This window comes from Pipistrellus kuhlii, unplaced genomic scaffold, assembly GCF_014108245.1.
Source record: "Pipistrellus kuhlii isolate mPipKuh1 unplaced genomic scaffold, mPipKuh1.p scaffold_m20_p_25, whole genome shotgun sequence".
Classification (NCBI taxonomy): Eukaryota; Metazoa; Chordata; class Mammalia; order Chiroptera; family Vespertilionidae; genus Pipistrellus; species Pipistrellus kuhlii.
The window spans coordinates 2,364,483-2,386,059 of record NW_023425524.1 but is presented as its reverse complement, the minus strand read 5'-3'; the positions used below and the strand labels follow the sequence as shown (position 1 = coordinate 2,386,059).

General features: G+C 48.8%; 1 protein-coding gene across 4 annotated transcripts in view; it reads right to left on the bottom strand.

Annotated features, from left to right (window-relative positions):
• Positions 1 to 282: 282 nt before the first annotated feature.
• Positions 283 to 21,577, bottom strand: part of DUSP10 (dual specificity phosphatase 10) — a 94,464-nt gene continuing 73,169 nt past the window's right edge. For all 4 annotated transcript variants that reach the window (XM_045587102.1, XM_036453613.2, XM_045587101.1 and 1 more), the window contains 2 exons: positions 6,637 to 7,005; positions 283 to 1,434 (listed from right to left, as the gene is read on the bottom strand). In XM_045587102.1, coding sequence (XP_045443058.1) covers positions 1,169 to 1,434; positions 6,637 to 7,005 — 635 coding nt within the window. In that variant the 3' untranslated portion in view covers positions 283 to 1,168. The remainder of the gene's footprint in view (positions 1,435 to 6,636; positions 7,006 to 21,577) is intronic.

Genomic DNA, 21,577 nt, shown 5'->3' with positions numbered 1-21,577 from the left:
CTGATTCCACACACAACACCCCGAATCCCATTGAGAACAGAGACCATTTCACCTCCTCATCCCTCTTCCCTATGAGAATGTATGTTTATTTCCACTTAATGTGACATGGACCCATTACCAGAGGTAAGAGATGCTTGATCTGGAATTGAGGAAAAGAGGAGGAAGCGAGACACGTCCCAAGATGAGTTTCATTTATATAATGAAAATAAACCTTTACACAAATCAACAGAAACACACCCAGTTGTTTTTTTTGCGAAAAATATTTTTAAATAAATTTTTGTCTTTTTAACATTCTGATATACATATGTAACAAGGTTTATGGCACTGTAACCAGAATCAAATCCCCCCCCCCCAAAAAAAAATTAAAGGAAAAAGGTGGGGAAGGAAAAGTAATCGGTTTCATTTAATTCTCTTTAATCTCTATGCTGGCAAATGTGCACTATTTGCCTAGCATTTGGCTGCCCGCTCTAACTTGCTTGCACACTCCAAACACCCTAGTATTTATTGCACAGTGAAGGCATATGGTAGAATGGTCAGTTCCTTGCTAGTTCAAAAAAAAAAAAATCTCTTAACCCCAGAAAGGGGGAAAATATAATAATTCAGAGTATGAAACACACAAAATCAACAGTATCTTCGTCTCTTTCCAGAACGTGAAGGGTCCTTAGACCACTGACCTGATTGCCCTCAGTCAGGGCTTGGTAGGCTGGGTCTGTTTTCCAGATGAATGGCCCGGCAGATCCAGGCCTTCATAATCCAATATCTTTTCTACTTTCCTTTTTGGTTCTCTTTTTAAATTGGTACAAAGTGGAGTATATTCGGTCTATGAACCTGCACAGACTATATAATCATAAACTCTACAAATAGCTTCAAAGGAAAAGGGGGAGAAATAGTTTTATGTGTTTATTGTTGGCTTGAAAAAAAAAATTCCTTAGCCTCCTTGCTTTATCAGTTCAATGGGCGTCAAACGTTAAATTCTTCTCACACTTGTTAAAAATAAAGATTTTAAACGAGTTTGTTTCCTTTCACAAACCTTTCCCCCAGCTTGAAAAAAAAAAAGAAAAAAAGAAAAGGGAAGAAAAAGGAAAGAAACAATCCGTTTTCCTTTCTCTTTGTCTCCTAACAGAGAACAGTGACACAGTGACCCTGACCCTGACCGTCCTGGCTGGGGTCACACCACCGTCTCCACGCCCATCAGCTTTGGTGTAAGGATTCGCGGTGTCACCCCGTTGTTCAGGTCTTCCTCGAACTCCAGCAGCTGCCCCATGAAGTTGAGGTTTGGGGAGATGATTGGTCGTTTGCCCTTGACGAACTTATAAGCATCAGTCATGGTCATCCGTGTGTGCTTCATCAGGTAGGCGATGACGATGGTGGCCGAGCGGGACACCCCGGCTTGGCAGTGGATCAGGAGCCCCTTCCCGCACTGGTGAGCTTCCTCTGGGAGAGGGAGAATGAATGGCGAGAGGTCAAGGCAAGGACAGGCAAGGACACAAAGAGACGGCAAGTGGGTTAACTTTCCTCTGGCCTTGACCAGGCCATATTGTGTCCAGTCACTGCCATGGAAGAGGAAGAATAACTTAAAATGGTTCTAAACCCAAGCATAATTTACTAGTTCACTGTATATGTATTTGTGACAACCTCCAGGATGATCGAAAAGCAATCGTTGCATAAAAAGCTACATTCCTGCATTTAAAGAGAAGAGCAGGTCCGTCACAGGTGGTGGCATTGACTGATGCAAGAGCCACAACACAGTTCATTTCCATGTTAAGCTAACTACCAAATAGCCCCGCCATCATCAAGGAGTCTTAATTCCAATGGCCAGACTGTGTGACTTGTCAAAACTAGAGTTATTCAAATCTCTCCTGCCTGTGAGATAAAAAAACAAAAACAAAAAACAAAAAACAATTCATTATGCTGTAGAATTGCTCTGGACAGGAACTGGTATTGATAAATAAGAATTTCAGTCTTAAACTCAAACTGAGGTCAAAGGGACAAAAGTCAACTAGGAAGGTCCCATGTTTGGCTTCTTATGGGAAAACCCTGTTGCAACGTTAGGAAAAGACTTGTGGGTCCAGGCATGTGTGTCACCTGCATCTGCACTGTGGAGCCCTCTGCACCCACATGGCAGTGACTGGACCATGGAGGAGTTCCAGCAATGGCTCGGAACCCGGAGCAACTGGGAAAGGCCACCCTTTATATGTTTCAGATACATTCAAGGCCTAAGGGATTCCTCATGACACGTCTAGACTAAAAGGAATCCCCAAGGACGTGTCCCGGAAGGGATACCAGTTAGATGAGGAGCAGAAGATGACAAGAGAGTAAGGAGAGTCGTGATTGAACTTAACAGCTACCAAGAAAAGAAACATCATATCAGGCTTACTGCTCATAGAACAGTTGTCGGCAAACTGCGTCTCACGAGCCACATGCAGCTCTTTGGCCCCTTGAGTGTGGCTCTTCCACAAAAGACCACGACCTGGGCGAGTCTATTTGGAAGAAGTTGCCTTAGAAGAAGTTTAACTTTAAAACATTTGTCTCTCCAAAGAAATTTCCATCGTTGTACTGTTGATATTTGGCTCTGCGGACTAATGAGTTTGCTGACCACTGTCATAGAAGTAGTATTTCAAAACACTATCTCCCCTTTCAGTGTCTTCTTTTTTAGCACATAGTAGGTATCAACCATCACACCACGGCTGGGCTGCGTGGTGGTAAGAAGATGAGCTACCAAGCACTGCTTTGACACTGGTTCCGCTAAGTATCAGGTGAGTGATCTTGAAGCAAAATCCCTGTGACTGAACCCTGAGAATAATGCCTACTCTCCTGTCTCGGGAGGGAACATGGGGATAACATCATCCAACTCAGCAGTCAACTGGCACAAACCCTTCACCTAGCCCAGTGGTCGGCAAGCTCATTAGTCAACAGAGCCAAATATCAACAGGACAACGATTTTTTAAACTTCTCCTAACACCACTTCTTCAAAATAGACTCACCCAGGCCGTGGTATTTTGTGGAAGAGCCACACTCAAGGGGCCAAAGAGCCGCATGTGGCTCGTGAGCCATGGTTTGCCAACCACTGACCTAGACTCTTTAGTTTCTATTGGACTCGCAGTGGGACTCGCAGTGAGTGCTGCTGTGTTTATAAAACTTGCTGTGTTTCTCTACCTAGATCAAGACTACAGGACTCCAGTTCACCCAACGATGCAACAGTGAAAACACAGCCGTGCTAGCAGGCTGGAACATGGAGCTGATTCCAGGTGAAATGCTGTTGTCTATGTGTTCCTTTTCCTTCTACAAAAGTAGGGAAGTGAACACCCTCTGAGGAACACGTAGGTGCTTTGATTGCAGCCCTCTTAGATCAGTGATTCTCAACCTTCCTAATGCCGCCACCCTTTAATACAGCTCCTCATGTTGAGGTGACCCCCAGCCATAACATGATTTTCGCTGCTACTTCGTAAGTGTACATTTATGATTCAGTAACAGTAGCAAAATTAAACATTTGTGTTTCCTGATGGTCTTAGACGACCCTGCTAGCGGTTCAACCTGTGGGTCGCTGTAGAACCTAAGACCATCGGAAAACAGATATTTACATTACGATTCATTGACAGCAGCAAAATTAGTTATGAAGTACTAACTAAAATAATTTTATGGCCGCAACCAGTTTGGCTCAGTGGATAGAGCGTCAGCCTGCAGACTGAAAGGTCCTAGATTCAATTCCGGTCAAGGGCATGTACCTTGGTTGCGGGCACCTCCCCAGTAAAGGGTGTGCAAGAGGCAGCTGATCGATGTTTCTCTATCCCTCTCTCTTCCTCTCTGCAAAAAAAATCAATAAAATATATTTTTTAAAATAAAAAATAATTTTATGGTTGGGCTCACCACAATATGAGGAACTGTATTAGGCATTAGAAAGGTTGAGAACCACTGTCTAGAGAAAGCACATTGCATGCTACTCACTAAAGGAAAACAATTTCCTAACTTCCCTCAACTGGAATGAAGTCAGAAAAAATTGCAGCCGTAACATCATGTACTAACCATGTACCAACCAGAAAGTTCCTCATCCACTTGATGACAACAACTATTTCTCCTCCAGGCTCAGCGCCTGGGTCAGATATTGGTAAGGTCTCCTGGCACCACGTGTTACCAGGCAGGAAAGAACAGAGCACAGTAAACACTGCCCCCCAAGTTCTGGTCCCTCCACTGACACTAAAATTCCCATCACCTTGGACAGTGGTCGGCAAACTCATCAGTCCACAGAGCCAAATACCAACAGTACAACGATTGAAATTTCTTTGGAGAGCCAAATTTTTTAAACTTAAACTTCTTCTAACGCCACTTCTTCCACATAGACTCGCCCAGGCAGTGGCATTTTGTGGAAGAGCCACACTCAAGGGGCCGAAGAGCCGCATGTAGGCTCTAGAGCCGCAGTTTGCCGACCACGGACCTTGGAGAAGTCATTTTACTTTTCTGAGTTCGGTGCCCACACTCAATTCCCTTCCAGGCAGAATATTCCATGGTCCTGCACTGAAGGCACGTCAGAAGGAAAACAGCCTGGCAGTGAGCTGGGCAGGGGCCAGAGCTGTCCACTCTACAGCGACACCACCAGACCCAAGGGCTGTGGAGCCCATTTTCTATTTGAGGGGCACCTGACAGGAGAGCATTCTTCCCAGAAGACAGCCCAGTAAAAAGCTGCCGCCGGAGGAAAAGCACGGAGTCACCGCTTTGTGGGGGAAAAAGGTCAGAGTCACTTGAAAAAGATGCTACGTATCAGCTAGATGCCAGGTGTTCCCCCAAAGATCATTTGAACCTTACAACAGTCTGAGGCTCTAGAACAGTGGTCTCAACCTTTCTGATGCCGTGGCCCTTTAATACAGTTCCTCATGTGGTGACCCCTAACCATAACATTATTATTTTTAAAATATTTTATTCATTTTTTTACGGAGAGGAAGGGAGAGAAAGAGGGACAGAGAGCTAGAAACATCAATGAGAGAGAAACATTGACCAGCTGCTTCCTGCACACACCCCACCGTGGATGTGCCCGCAATGTACATGCCCTTGACTGGAATCGAACCTGGGACCTTTCAGTCCGCAGGCCCATGCTCTGTCCACTGAGCCAAACCAGCTTCGGCCCATAAAATTATTTTTGCTGCTATTTCATAACTGTAATTTTGCTACTGTTATGAATCGTAATGTAAATATCTGTGTTTTCTGATGGTCTTAGGTGACCCTGCTAGAGACGCACATGTTGAGAATCGCTGCTGTAGAGCCCAAGACCACCGGAAAACACATTTACATTATGTAAAATCTCCCCTTTCCATGACCACTGCTTCCCCTAAACATTAGGTGAGTGACCTTGAAGCTCAACCCCTGTGACTGAACCCTGGGAATAACGTTTGATCCACAGGTTGAGAACCACTAGTAGGGTTGCCTCAGACCATCGGAAAACACAGATATTCACATTACGATTCCTAACAGTAGCAAAATTACAGTTATGAAGTAGCAGCGAAAATAATGTTATGGTTGGGGGTCACCACAACATGAGGAACTGTATTAAAGGGTCGCAGCATGAAAAAGGTTGAGAACCACTGATCTAAGAGGACGCGATCAAAGCACCCTACTACTCGTTCCTTGTAGGGTGTTCACTTACCTGCTTTTGTAGAAGGAAAACAAACAAATAGCCAACAGTATTTCACCTGGAATCAGATGTTTACATTACAATTCATAGCAGTAGCAAAACGACAGTTATGAAGTAGCAGCGAAAATAATGTTGGTTGGGGGGTCACCACAACATGAGGAACTGTATTAAAGGGTTGTGGCATTAGGAAGGTTGAGAACCACTGCTATGGAAGCAGCAAAAATTAAAGGTAGAATGAGGGTTATGCTGGCCATCGCTTCCTTTTGGAGATCAAGGCCCGCTGTTGCTAGAATTTTCCTCGGGCTGGACACCTTGATCTTCCTCCTTCAGTGAGGCTGGGGTGAACTGTCTAAGGAAAGCGGGTACCATCTCACCAATGCTCACATTCCCACCCTGTATTTCAGACAAAGCAGGGAGGGGGACAGACACTAGCCCGACCCCGGTCCTCTCTCTTCTCTATGCTGATGTGATGGGGAAAGATGTTCACCGTAGTGTCGCCTTGCCTCACCTTGTAAAGAGCCTCTACCCACTGCAAGTCCACTGGACTCAAGGTAAGGGGGTGCGGGCGAGTTTAGTCACTCAATTTTACTTCCTGCAAGGTGCCAAGGTAGACCAGAAAGCCACAGCACCAACTCTGCCATCCACTGTCTTGCTTCCTACCAATTCTCTTATAGAAATTATATACAAATATAATTTCTATAAAAGAATTGCAACACATCACAGCGCACCCCTCTCCCTGAGAACCTGAGGGATGAGGGTTTCCAGCCAAGTGGAACCCCTGCCCTTTTATCTTCGTCCTGATGGACCCTCCATTCGGTGGGTTCTGACTTAAGAGAACACTCAGCTGCAGAGCCCCAAAGGCACTCTGAGCAGCTCTCCTCTAACACCCCCCCCCCCTCCCCCCCCCCCCCCCCCCCCCCCCCCCCCGGCATTCATCTTGAACTTGACATCACAGCAAACGCCGGAGGGGAAAGGAAGGAGGAAGAGGCGAGCTCCCCGGGGGACGTACTTACCAATGAACTCAAAGGCCTCTTCAAAGTACTGCCGCAGGTTCTGCTTGTTGCTGTCGGTGGCCGGCAGCCGCTTGTAGCTGAAGAGGCCTTTCTCATAGTGGTAGAGGGGCAGGTGCGTGGTGACGTTGATGACGTAGCCGATGTTGAGCCGCTGCATGGCGTCCAGGTCCTGGGCGTCCTGCTCGTTGCCAAGGAAGAGGAAGGGCAGGATGGGCGTCAGCTCGGCGTTCTCGATGTCGGGCGTGGTGGGGATGCACTGAGGTAGCACTGAGGCCGCGGACGCGCCGCCCCCCACCTCCCGGCACTCTTGGAGCTGGAGGGAGTTGTCACAGAGGTTTTCATGGTTCTGCTTAAAGCTGCTGAGGCCACCTGGAAGGCAAGCACAGCGAGAAGGGTGAGCCCCCAGGCCTGCACGCGGGCAGCAGCCACCTTCCCGGTAGGAACCTGCGTGTGCTTTGTTTTTCTAATATGTTTTTATTAATTTTATAGAGAGCGGAAGGGAAGGGAGACATAGAAACATCGATGAGAGGGAAAGATCAACATTGATAGGCTGCCTCCTGCACGCCCCCCACTAATGGGGAACAAGCCCACAACTGGGGCCTGTGCCCTGACGGGGAATCAAACCGGTGACCTCCTGGTTCATGGGTCGATGTTCATCCACTGAGCCACACCGTCCAGCAGGGGCATGTTTTTTGCAGATATATATTTTTTATAAAATAAAATGTAAGCTCTAGCTGGTTTTGCTCAGTGGATAGAGCGTCGGCCTGCAGACTGAAGGGTCCCAGGTTCGATTCCAGTCAAGGGCACATGCTTGGGTTGCAGGCTTGATCCCTAGTGGGGGGCATGCAAGAGGCAGCCAATCAATGATTCCTCTCCTCATTGATGTTCCTCTCTCTCTCTCTCTCTCTCTTTCTCTCTCTCCCTCTGCCTTCCTCTCTGAAATCAACAAAAATAATTTTTTAAAAGTCCCTTTGGAGGCTAGCACCGCACACGGTGTTTCACACAAACTGGGGCATGCTTTTTGGAAGAGGCTCCAGCAGCACTGGGCAGTGCCCGCGGCGGCTAACTGGACCTGCCTCCCGGGCCATGTGCTCCGTGGCCTACATAGATCCCTGCACCTTGGGAGCTGAGGAAGGCACAGCGCGAGGACCTGGGGCGAGGAGCCTCTGCCAGCACCCTGGCACCGCAGGCATGTGACGGCACCCTGTGTAAGCTCACCTCGCCCACCACGGCCACCTCCCTCCCCAGCGCCGTGGTCACCAGCAGAGACCTGGGAAGAACCGTTCACCTTGGCTCTCATCCCAGCCCCACACCTTCCTGAAGCTCATTTCTCTGAGCCTCAGTTCCCTGCCTGCACAGTGAGGGTCATGGCCTCTACCCCTTGGTTAAGGTGACCAGACGTCCCGCTTTTGGCGGGACAGTCCCGATTTTTAACAATCTGTGATTCTTTCCAAAAATCGGGACTTTTTTTTAAAAACGCCGCGGGACAAATCGTTAAAAATCAGGACTGTCCTGCCAAAAGCAGGATGTCTGGTCACCTTACCCTTGGTGTGACTCGGAGCCTGGAATGCATGGATACATGTCAAGTACTTAGCCTGCTGTCTGGCACACGGTCTCACTCGGCAGGGGTTTGTTACGTTTACTGGAGTTATCTCTATGACCCCCCCAAGCAGCAGAGAAAGGCTTGGAAAAGACACCCATACAGGGAGGCGTGAGCGGAGTTTTCCTTACCCCTTTCCTGGTATTTTCCATGGATTTCACTGACTGTTTTCAATCCCGATTTCCAGGAGGAGGCAGCGTGGAGCAGCCCAGATCCTTGCACCCACTTCTCCATCAGGAAACCTCTAACAAGCATGTCAAACTCACGGCCCACCACCAATGTTTTTGTGGCCCAGCCAATATCACGGTATGTAAGAAACATTTTAATTTCGTAACTTAATTCTTAATATATCCTTATTTGTAATTATTAATATCAAACTACAATGTTCGCTAATGACTGGTTACTAGAGTTGTGCAGCATTCATTTCCCTTAGCGCCTTACCCGCAGGCGCACCATTTCTCTCCACTAATACCAGCAGCGAATATTGTAGCAGCCGATGGCCACGGCATTCATCTTGGACTAACTTGTTTGGTGAGTACAACGGGAAATATTTAGCTTTTGGAGGACAGGAAAAATAGATTTGCATTACTTATTAATTTGTGCAGTTATTTAGTATATCTGGTAAGTTAATGTTCAAGAAAAAATATTAGTTTCTATTAAAATGTTCTATTTTATGTTAACGATGACTCATTTATTTCAGCCTGTTGTATTCAGCATGTCTCTATAGAAATAAACCTACATTTTAATGAAAATTGAAGCTTTTGTTTTCTCGCAGCCCGCTTAAACCTTGTCTATTTGGCCTGTGTTAGCCTTTGAATTTGACATGCTTGAGGCACACCTTTGACATAGCTCAGTGGTCAGCAAACCAGGGCTCTTGAGCCACATGCGGCTCTTTGGCCCCTTGAGTGTGGCTCTTCCACAAAATACCACGGCCTGAGGAAGTCTGTTTTGAAGAAGTAGCATTAGAAGAAGTTTAAGTTTAAAAAATTTGGCTCTGTTAACTGAGTTTGCCGACCACTGAGCTAGCTTCAGGCTCTGTTCTGCCTCCTAAATGCTACGGGTCCCATGTAAAAAGCTGAAAACAGTACCAGTTTTCTCATTTTTAGAATGCAGGCCTGTCCCTCCACCGAAGGAGCATTACCCGTTATATCTGAGGGAAATCAGCTGGATGTGTAAGATGTTGTCTATTGCATCGTCTGTTTTATAAAAAGGCTAAGTTTAAAAACAATTTTAAGGGGATCAGAGTTAATATAGTCACCCACTGACAGGCTATGTAGCACTCTAGGTTATGAAAAAATAGGAAAACAAAGAGAATGTTTGATATTAAATGGGAAAAAAAAGGCAGTTAAAAAACATCCACCGCACAAGGTGATCAAAAGTTGAAAGATTATGCAAAAAAAGAGCAGTTAAGTTAGGAAATTTATGGATTGTAGTTGCTTAGTTTCCTTTCATATTTGTTAGTTGCATCACACACATGGTAAGCCGGAAAGGTTATACAGGTGAGAGCTAGGCAAGAGCTAGGCAACCAGACATTATCAGCCCAGTCAGCTCCGATTCACATCAAACAGGAAGCAGTTGGAGGTCTCCCGTAGCCAAAAGCGACCAAAACACAGCCTTTCCCCCCTCGGCGGGGGCTTGACAGCAGCCTCCGTGGTCTCCGGAGGTAAGACCGGAAGCGGGCGCGAGAACAGGATGTGGCTGTGGTGACACAAGGACAGGAAGTCTGTCCCCAGGTCCCTGAGCCTCGCCTGTGCCCTTCAGGTCTCATCTTTAGCAACCGCAGCAGGAAGCTCCAGACTGTAAACTAGATAGATACCCAGTGTCGGGGCTGCTGACAGCAGCCAGCGCATGTGGACTTGGCCATGCACACCAGGGAGGTCATATGTTCAGGTCTGGCCATGGCCCCAAGCACCTGCCAAGGAGTACTATGAGGTTTGAGCCTTATAGAGTAAAGTAATCCTAGCTCTTCTTTTTGCAAAGAAAAGCAAGAGCTAGCCCTTCGTTTTAATTGTTAGAATTAAATGCTGCCCTTACATATCATTAGTGTATTCTGCTAGGACAGTGGTCGGCAAACCGCGGCTCTTGAGCCACATGCAGCTCTTCGGCCCCTTAAGTGTGGCTCTTCCACAAAATACCACAGCCTGGGCGAGTCTATGTTGAAGAAGTGGCGTTAGAGGGAGTTTAAGCTTCAAAAATGTGGCTCTCCAAAGAAATTTAAGTCGTTTTACTGTTGATATTTGGCTCTGTGGACTAATGAGTTTGCCGACCACTGGGCTAGGAAATCATGGGGGGAAAAGTTTATCTGGGCTCAAATCAATTTTAAAGTAGACAGAAGAAATGGAAAAACCCGAAAAGCTTCACTAGTGAAAACATTTAAAGACGTGAAATGACCCACTGCCCACAAAAGAGACAGAAAGGTTATTAAAACCTGCTCAGCTGTGACCCCTACGAAGTCCAGGCAGACAGTTCCACCCTGATCCCGGGATGGGAACCTCATTCACTTATTTTTTCCCCCAAAGAAAAAGGCAGTTGCTACACTTTTCCACAAACAATGAGAGGAAAGAACAACTGAGATGAATTCAAAAGAAGTTTCTAAGGGGCTAGAGGGAGAAAACAAGATCTCTCTCAACTTACGTAGGGTACTCGAGCTGTAATTTGTCTCAAAAGCGGCCGGTTTAAAAAAAAAAAAAAAATGCCCAGCAGAAAACCCCCCACGCGGAAGAAAGCGGGGAGCTCTTTAAAATTCTGTCTCTGCACCTCCTTTCCCGATGACATCAGCTGGGGGCTCCCACCTGCCCAGTTGCCATAGCAGTCACACAAAGACACACAATGACATCAGCTGGCATGATGTCAACTCTTTGAGCGCAAACAATACAAGAAGAAGGACTTTGTCTGAGGCCTTTGCTGCAACTGCGGTCCGGGAGGCAGTGATGTAATATGCTAACAGGTGGCATGGGCCTTCCATGTGCCTAATGGGGGGGGGGGGGGGCCGGGGGGGGAGGGGGGAGAGGATTCGAGACAGACAGACAGACACAGAAAGATCCAAATTGCGGGGGGGCTCACGCGCAAAATGCTGGGCCTGTTGTATAAGCCATGTCGGAGAGCATTGGAGACGGAGTGGACAGAAAAGGGAAGAGTGAGTTCACACGTATTCGCTGCAGAAGAGAATTCTCACTTGAAGGGAGGGGAGAAACTGTCTCCAGTCCGAGTGCCCCTTGGGCAAGAGCTCCCGGGAAGGGCAGTGCCCAGCAGACAGTGCGGGAGCCCTGTCCCTGAGATGGTGCTCAGAGCAAAAGGAACCAGTGGGGTGTTCTGTGGAGCGATGTCTGGGGGTACAAGAGTGGGATTAGAGGCAGGAGGAGGGGGAGAGGAGTGAGGCTAATGAGGTTTTCTCTTCCAAACCCTGTCCCCTACCAGACCCCATCCTATCCCCTGGGGCCCTGGTCGGCAAACTGCGGCTTGTGAGCCACATGGAGCTCCTTGGCCCCTTGAGTGTGGCTCTTCCACAAAATACCACGGCCTGGGCGAGTCTATTTTGAAGAAGTGGCATAGAAGAACTTTAAGTTTAAAAAATGTGGCTATCCAAAGAAATTTCAGTCGTGGTCCTGTTGGCTCTGTGGACTGATGAGTTTGCCGACCACTGTCCTAGGGGCCCAGCTGACCGCCCCCGTTCTGCGAAGCTGTGATGATTTCATACCCAGCGAGGAGCTGGGCTATTTCATACCTGTTCTTGCTAAATGAGAACATGGCAACAAGATGAGCCGCCCTGAGGCAGAGGCGGTGTGGCTGGGGGTTAGGTGCGGGGATTGGAGGCAGACAGACCAGGCTGTGATTGTGATTCTGCCTCCCAGGAGCCGTGGGGCCTGGTGCAACCTCTTTCCCCCATTAGGCCTCAGTTTACTGATCTGCAGAGTGGGTGTGATATCATCGGAACCTGGTGCCGGAAGCTCTGGGTAGATGTTGCTCTGTCACCGGGCGCCCCACCTCCCGAGGGCCCACGTGCGGGCAGCGATGCCAAGGCCAGCTGCCTGGGTCGCATCCCGAACGCCAGCCACGCCGCCACCTGCACCGGTTTCTCACCTCCTGGTGCCTCCGTTTCCCCAGAGGGAGCAGGGACCACAGCAGCACCTGCCGCCCAGCACAGCTTTGGGGATTAATCTGCTTAATAAATAGCAAGTCCTTCCAAACTGGCTCTAGCACTTATTTAAAGCACGTGTTTTTGCAATACGTGGGGAAACTACCCTTTTAAAGACCGAAAAATGACCGCTTTGTATAAAGACTGTAAATGAGAAGTCTGCCAACATCTAGAGATTCTCCTCTGAGAACTGTATTCAGAAGGAAGCAGGAACCGAGGCACCGTGCAGCGGGAGCTTAAAGACGCTCCCAGAGAAAGCAGCTCCTCCTTCCCCAGTGCACCCCGACTTTCCCAGTCAGCGGACCCCTCAAGGGCACGCATGCCCGGATCCTGGCTTTCCCAGGGAAGGAGCACTGAGGGATTTATCTCATTTTGTTAATTTTTAAATTTCCCAATTACCGTTCGCATCCATGGCTCTCTCGTATTAGTTTCAGGTTACAGCACAGTTGTTAGACCATCATATAGGGCTTTTAAAAAATATACTGACTTCAAAGAGGAAGGGAGAGAGATGGAAACATCCGTGATGAGAGAGAATCACTGATCAGCTGCCTCCCGCACATGTGCCCTGCCCGGAAATCGAACCGTGTCCTCCTGGTTCACAGGTCGAATCTCAACCACTGAGCCATCCCCGGCCAGGCAGACAGAGTGTCTGCGACGACACTGCTCCCCTCCCCTCCCTGTCTGTTCTCAGAGTCCTCCCCAGGCTGACCACATTAGGCACCAACTGCTTGTAGTTATCCGAGCAAATAGTTACCAGGCCTGAGCAGCAGCTCTGGGCGATGCATTTCCAACCCTTATCTCAGAACGAGCTTCTCTGCCGAAACGAGTCTGGACAGCACGTGGGCGCCGAGTGGCAAAGAACACCCAGCCCCTAAAGAGAAATACACACCCAGCCCCTAAAGAGATTATGTACACCCAACCCCTAAAGAGATTATGTACACCCAGCCCCTATAGAGAGATACACACCCAGCTCCTAAAGAGAAATACACACACCCAGCCCCTAAAGAGAAATACACCTATCCCCTAAAGAGATACACACCCAGCCCCTAAAGAGATTATGTACACCCAGCTCCTAAAGAGAAATACACACACCCAGCTCCTAAAGAGAAATACACACCCAGCCCCTAAAGACATTATATACACCCAGCCCCTAAAGAGATTATACACACCCAGCCCCTAAAGAGATTATACACACCCAGCCCCTAAAGACAGTATACACACCCAGCCCCTAAAGAGAAACACACACCTATCCCCTAAAGAGATTATGTACACCCAGCTCCTAAAGACAGTATACACACCCAGCCCCTAAAGAGATTATGTACACCCAGCCCCTAAAGAGAAATACACACACCCAGCCCCTAAAGAGAAATACACACACCCAGCCCCTAAAGAGATTATGTACACCTAGCCCCTAAAGAGATTATGTACACCCAGCTCCTAAAGAGAAATACACACACCCAGCCCCTAAAGAGATTATGTACACCCAGCCCCTAAAGAGATTATGTACACCCAGCCCCTAAAGAGAAATACACACACCTATCCCCCTAGAGAGATTATACACACCCAGCCCCTAAAGACATTATATACACCCAGCTCCTAAATAGAAACACACCTATCCCCTATAGAGAAATAGTAGTACAAGCAATGGGAAAGATTTTAAAGGAAGGAAAATGGGTACCACATCAACTGAACGAAAGACAAATGGAAAACCAAAAAGTCATCAGTAAAATGTTGCTTCAATGGCATGAAAGTCTCTTTTGGACCAAATTGTCTCTGGCTATGAAAAGTGGATTTATTTTGAGAATCCCAAATCCACAAAAACATGGGTTGATCCAGGTCAACCATCAACATCGACTGCAAAGCCAAATCACTTTGGAAAGAAGACAATGCTCTGCATTTGGTGGGATCAGGAAGGTGTGGTGTATTGTGAGCTTCTAAAACCAGGTGAAACCGTAAATACTGTCACTACTGACAACAAATAATCAACTTAAATCACCTTTGATTGTAAAACCACCAGAATGGGCCAGAAGACACGGCAAAGTAATTTTGCTTCATGATGACGCACCATCACACACTTCAAACCCAGTTAAAGACACGTTAAAAGATCTTGCCTGGGAAGTATGAACCCACCCACCGTATGTATTCACCAGACCTTGCTCCTTCAGAACACCACTTGTTCCGATGGATGGCACATGAGCCTTCTGAGCAGCACTTCAAAACATACAAAGAAGTGGAAAATTGGGTCTCTGAATGGTTTGCCTCAAAACAAGAAAAGTTCTATTGGGACGGTATCCACAAATTACCTGAAAGATGGGGGAAATGTGTAGCTAGTGATGGATGTTGCTTTGAATAAAGCACTTTTGATGTTTCTCTTGAAATTATCCTGTTTTCTTTTATTACAAAATCCACATTATTAACCGGTACACCTAGTACACACCCAGCCCCTAAAGAGATACACACCAGCCCCTAAAGAGAAATACACACCAGCCCCTAAAGAGATATACATACCCAGCCCCTGGCCAACCCTGCCCCTCACTGCCCCAATTGGGGGTGGGGGTCGGGCTGGCTGGACCCCACCCATGCACGAATTTGTGCACCGGGCCTCTAAGTCCTTGCAAAATTCACAATATGGTTTCAGCTAGAGTTTTGGTTTTGTGTACTTCTACAACTGCTTTCATTCATGAACTTGTTCAGGGGGCTCTTATTTCTTACCTTTTAAAATATATCGCTCCCTTCTTTGATGGATCAAGATCTTTGTCACACACCCAATGGAAGTAATTTTTCAAACATTCCCGTCTAAATAGTTACCTCAAAAAAGGTGAGCTGAGCAATGATCTCGGAAGGGTGGCATACAAAAATGAAGCTTTCACAGGGTGCCTTCCAGGAATCCCAGCCTGGGAGTGGCTCAACGGCTCCCCAAGGCAGCGCCTGTGACACCCCCCCCCCCACTCCTAACACCCCTTTCCCAGCCTTCCCGCCTGAGAGCTGTGACCGGACAGTTCAGGGCACAGTCATTTGCATGTGTTTGACTAACAGGCAGAGCGTCTGGGAGGCTCCCCCCCAAGTATGTAAATCTGGCCTGTTCCTTTAAATCTGTTCCCTCGTGTATTTACATTAGAACAGAAAGCACTGCCAGAGGCAACAGCTGATGACACTCATGTAATTTTCCACAAAGACAACAATCAGGCGGCTTTGTGTGGCTTTCCTGAGCAGATGACATTATGTGAGCAAAGGGAAGATCTCAGAGTCCTCCCCACTCCCCCTCAGGAACTCCCCCAGGTTGTGCAGAAACCAGTGCCTTCCAGGAAGATCCCTTCAGTGCCCCCTCACCAGGGCCAGCGCGTCCCTCCCGTGTCCCTCCCTCCCGCTCTCCGATCCTTGCGAGGTATACGGGAGGAAACGGGATTCGGGAGTTCTACCTCGAATGCATTTGATGCCCGACCTTCCGGTAGAATCCACCGCGTATCTTTTCACCCTGTCACTAAAGGGTCCAGGGTGGTTTGGGAAGAGGGGCCAGGCTCCCTTCTTCCCTTCCTGCCCAGCACACGGTTCCTGGGGCTGTGAGTGCAGAAAACCCCGCCATCCATCCACCCTCCCTCTCAGGCTCCGACGGGTTTCAGCCAGAACCACGGACAAGGCCTGGCAGGGGTGGGCATCACGGGCTCCCACCAGCCACTCCCCGTGCCCGGGGCCAGGGCACGCTCTCCATCTCTGGCCTCACCTGGACTGGCCAGGGCAGACTTGGTGGCGGGTCCGGTTCTCTCCCTCTCTCTCTCCCTCCCTCCCTCCCTCTCCCTCCCTCCCTCCCTCTCCCTCCCTCTCTCCCTCTCTCCCTCTCTCCCTCTCTTCCTCTCACACACACACACACACACACAGGCCGGCCTGCGGGCGTGATTGTCACCGGGGGTTCCTCTGCCTCTCCCTCTTACTAACCAAAATGCCAACAAGAGGAAGTCAACGTGCTCTGTGTTCAGGACGGGCTTTGAGGCTCAACAAATGAATGGCTTTCCACTGAGACGCATGCCCATGGACGCACAGGCTCGGCATGCGGAGGGAAGAGGGCTGACGGCCGGCCAAGTTCACGCCCAGGTTCCCGAAAACGTGCAATTCACATTCCCGTCTGCCTCCACGTGGAAGCCTGGACCTCCCAGAGCACAGACCCAGCAGCTCCCGGGAAGAACGGCTCACCTCAAACACTCAGCCCAAGCCTCCGGGTTTCCGTAACGGACATGCCAGCTGCGTTCACATTATTTTCACTTTTAGAGTCTCTTTCATCTCAGAGCAAGGCCTTCCAGACAGCTGGGGGCCCAAGGGACATCCTGTATATGTCCCTCCCCTCCCCTCCCCTCCTTTTCTCCCTCCCTCCCCACTGGTCAGGCTCCAATGGGAGGAGACGGATGATAAACACATAAACCTACAAATAAAAGGGTAATAATTAATTACAAGGGCCACGGGGTTCCCTCCAGTTCCTGGGGACTGTGGAAGCGAATTAGATCTCAGTCCAGGGCAGGCCTCGTTAAGGGCTGAGAAGGGACTGACTGGTTTGGGAGGAAGGGGAGAGGGGAGGGAGTCCAGGGAACAGATAAGTCCCAGAGAACCACACTAGGCCAAAACCTGGGCAAATCCGTCCACTTTCTTTCCCTGACTGCTTTTTTTAACATCTGCTATGGACTCAGTTATACACTATCCCCATTCATGTGTTGAATCCCTCAACCCCCCCAATGGGATGGTATTTGGAAATGGGGCCTTTGAGAGATGAGATCATAAGGGTGGGGCCCTTATGATAAGATTAGTGCCCTTAGAATACAAGACCCCAGAAATCTTGGTGTCTCTCTCCCTACTACCTAAGGACCCTGAGAGAAGGTGGCCATTTGCAAGCCAGGAAGAGAGACCTCATCGGAACCTAACCACACTGACACCTTAACCCTGGAATTCCAAACTCCAGGACTGTGAGAAATGAATTTCTGTTGTTCAAGCCACTCAATCTGGGCCATGTTGTTATGGCGGCCCAAGCCAACTAATACCGTACCCACTTTTAATTTTGATTCTCAGTATAGCTTACGTTCTAAAAAAAAAATAGAAATTAGGAGTCAGCGCTGGCCCATGCCCTCCCTGCAGCCTCTCTCTAAGCCAAAGGATATTTTAGCCGGAGAATCTGTGTATTTGGAAGGCTACTCCATACCTTCTCTGTTCACTAAGATGCTCAATGCTGGTGAACCCATTAAGATGGATTTGGGGAAGTGGGGGGGAAAAATCCATGCACTCATACTCGACGGCTGCAGAAGGGAGAATGTTAACAGAAGGAGAGGGCTATAAAACACAAAGCTGTATTTTCCCCCAAGAGCTCAACCGCTCTCCATCATTGTTGAATTCTCTAAAGAGAGGGGGGAACGTTCTTTGCTTTTCGGTGCAGGGGTTTAAATAACGAAGCACTGCTAAACAAACAAACAGAGGCGAGCCCAGAAAAAGCTATTCAAAAGGCAAACTGTTGCTTAATCATCCGCCTCCCCCAAGGACCGACATTTATCTTAGACCCCAAATTAAACACATCACAGCTTCCACAGCAAAAGTATGCTTTCCCAACGGGACCTAAGTGGAGTCCAATTAAATAAATCTCTGGAAATATCAAGAGCGAGCCTCGGGGGAGAGCATATTTCTACTGCGAAACATTCCCAGTGGAAATCACGTTCACGGGAGGTCATCTAGAAACATCCATGACAAGGAGAGAGGAGAGAGGGCAAGGAAGCAAAGGAGGTTGCACAGGGGAAGCCCAGTGGTTGGTTCCATCGCTCAGCTGTGTACAGAAGTGTATCGTGAACAATGCCCTGTGCGTCTCAGCTTGCTCTGAGGGAAACCTCCGTGTGTCCAAAAATAACAGCTTTCAGGATGATGTGTTTTTCATCTGACCTGGAGGTCAAAGGGCTGTGGCTTGGGGAACTGAGAGAGCGATAGGGGAAGGAATCAACGTCAACCCTCAAAACTTGGGCTGTGTTTTTACCGAACCAATGTTTTCAGTTCATAAAACGCGTAGGAACAACTTCCTCAAGTCACTGAGCTGAATTCTGTATTTGGCAAGAATATTCAGCAAGCCTAAGTATTACCGGTCAACTGCCAGAACGAGCAGGCGTGAGCCCTCCTGGAATAAGGATTCACCCAGCCAGCCGCGCCCAACCCTCATGCCATCCCATGAGATGGAGCTTGGAAAGGACATGTCAGCAGGTAGCGTGTCCCCACACCCAGTGGACCACCTTCTGAGATGACGAGGGAAAGAGCCAGAAGGCCAGCACAGCTCTTAGGAGGTGGACTGGGATTCTACATCATCAACATGAACTTGAGCTAAGTGGAGAGTCAGCCAAGTAATGACGAGGTCATCCTGGGACATGCAGAATGGAGAAGTAACCTGGGAGGCACCTCACACCTGACGCCATTGGCCTTCTCAGACACATCCCTTTGAGTCCATGCCTAATGCTGCTCAGGGTGACAGAAGGCCTGACCTCAGGGACTCAGAATGCAGCCCTCTTTCCACGCTAACGTGATATGTGGCTCTACCTCTGTGACCTCTGGCCACTTCTCTAACATCCGTGTTGGCATAACCAGCAAGTTTCTCCCAATGCTTGCATTCTACAACGTCGGCACAGCTTGGACAGACCTGACATGGATGAACAATGGCGAGAAGGAGCCCAGATGTTCTAGGGCAGTGGTTGGCAAGCCACAGCTCACGAGTTACATGCGGCTCTTTGGCTCCTTGAGTGTTCTAACACCACTTCTTCAAAATAGACTCGCCCAGGCCAAAAACCGACTTCTGTGCATGGGCCACGAAGTTTTAATCGCACTGTGTGTGCCCGCGCGTGGTATTAGGGGCCAAAGAGCCGCATGTGGCTCGTGAGCCGCGGTTTGCCCACCACTGTTGTAGGGTGTGTGAGAGCTGGGCGATCTGCTTCTCACCCAGGGCCTTTGCACGTGCTGTCCCCTCTTTCTGGAGCTCTCTTCCCCTTATTCCCCACGTGGGTGACGCAGACCTCACACAAATGAGGTCTCCTCAGAAAGGTCTTCCCTCACATCCAATCCAGAGCTGCCCTCCCTCAGCTCTCTTTCATTATAACACCAAGTTTCCAAGTTTTATAACCTTCCAAGCGCTCATTACCCTCTGAAACTCCCTGTTAACTTCTTCACTTGTTTACTGTTGTTATTATTAAAATGTGGACCCCACGGATGCCGAGCCGTGGTTTGTCCCAGAGCAGGATGGGGAGCCTTTGTTCTGCCACAGGCCATTTGGATGTTTATAAGATCCTTCGTGGGCCATACACAATTATCCACTTAAAAATGAGCCTCTGGCCGGAACCGGTTTGGCTCCGTGGATAGAGCGTCGGCCTGCAGACTGAAAGGTCCCAGGTTCGATTCTGGTCAAGGGCATGCACCTTGGTTGCAGGCACATCCCCAGTAGGGGGTGTGCAAGAGGCAGCTGATCGATGTTTCTCTCGCATCGATGTTTCCAACTCTCTATCCCTCTCTGTAAAAAATCAATAAAATATAAAGATATATACATTTAAAAAAAATGAGCCTCCTATATTTGGTCACACATTTAACTGACTCACCCCTAATGCCTTGGCAAGGCCAGACCGAAGGACCTCGCTGGTCTCCTACAGCCCGCGGGCCGGAGGTTCCCCACCCCGGTCCTAGAGGAAATCGAGTGTAATTCCCTGCAGTGGGGTTCAGGCCGCCTCCGCAGTAAGATCTTGGCAAGTTGCTTAGCCTTTGTATACCCTCGTTTCCTCATTTGCAAAATGGGGCTAATCATAGTACCAACAGGCAACAATAGAGTTATTGTGTGAACTTAATGAGCTAATACTGGTAGTTATTAATAGAAACGGAAAGTATTCACTGGTTAGCACCCAGAGCAACACAGTGAGTCCTCATGTAACACTGTTGATAGGTTCGGTGACCTTAAGCAAAACAACATATCACAAAACCGACTTCACCAGAGGCTAACTGATATACACGAGAATTCTGTCCTGGTGGCATCTCATCCATGTTATCACAAAACGACATTGAACACGGCGACGTTATTCCAGAACCTGTGTACATGATTTGTATCGCAGCTTTGTACAGATGTGTGTGTGTGTGTGTGTGTATGAATCTGGTAGCAAAGGGGTGCCAGTGCATATGTATGTCACCACCACTCGTGTGGTCCTGTCTAGGGGAGGGGACCCCAAGAGTTGCAGGCTGGATTATAGTGAAATATTGCACTAATACTTTTTTACCAAAGTCTCTGAGACCCCGTGTGCCTTGTGCACTTGTAGCACATCCCGGTGTGGAAGAGCTGTTTCCAGTGCTCAGCAACCATGTGGGACTCACGGCTACCACCCTTGACAGTGAGGATGGAGACAACAACTGTGTCATCCCCATTAAATGAGTTAATACCCAGTGCCATTTCATTCCCATGTTACAAGTGTCAACTAAGATATGTGTGTGTGTGCATGTGCGTGTGCGCGTGTGTGTGTGTGTGTGTGTGCACATGTAGAAGCAGTGACGAATGCCCACAACAATCTAAGGGGCAGTAAGCTACCACATGGCGGTCAACTCCCATCCAACATCGACAGCCCCTCTCCTCTCAGGAAACGACACTTCAACGGGGAGCAGAGGCCCTCTGAGGGATTTCCCAGAGCGGGCTCTTTTCTTCCCACCCTCCACATCTTCCTGATACACCTTGATACCAGCAAAATCAAGGCACCATGCACAATAGCTGGCAGTGTCTTCTCTTAAAGCACCGGGCAGCCAGATGGGGAAGCCCGGGGGCTCTGAATGGCTGAGGCGTGGGGAGGAAGAAAACGCATAGGGAGGAGCTTGGCCCACTGAGCCCCCGAGCATCCCCTGCTGACCCTCCGGGGCCACCGTCCAGACTCACTGCCCAGCCACCAGCTAGTGCACCGAGCCAATGACTCTCCTCTCCACTCCCTGGGAAAAGCTTTGCATTGTAAATCCAGGAAAATGTCCAGTCGCCAGCAGGAGATTGATTTCAAGGTAATTATCCAGGCAGCTTTGCGGCGTCTGAGTCTCAGTCCTCCAAGCATTCTCCAAGCCCCCTCAAGTGGTGCAGACACTAACAGGAAAGCTCTGTCTCTTCTGTGGGCAAGGCCGTGCTCAGCTTCCCCCAACTTGTGTGAGCGAGAGCGGCCCGTCGCGCTGTCCTTCATTCAAGTCTTTCA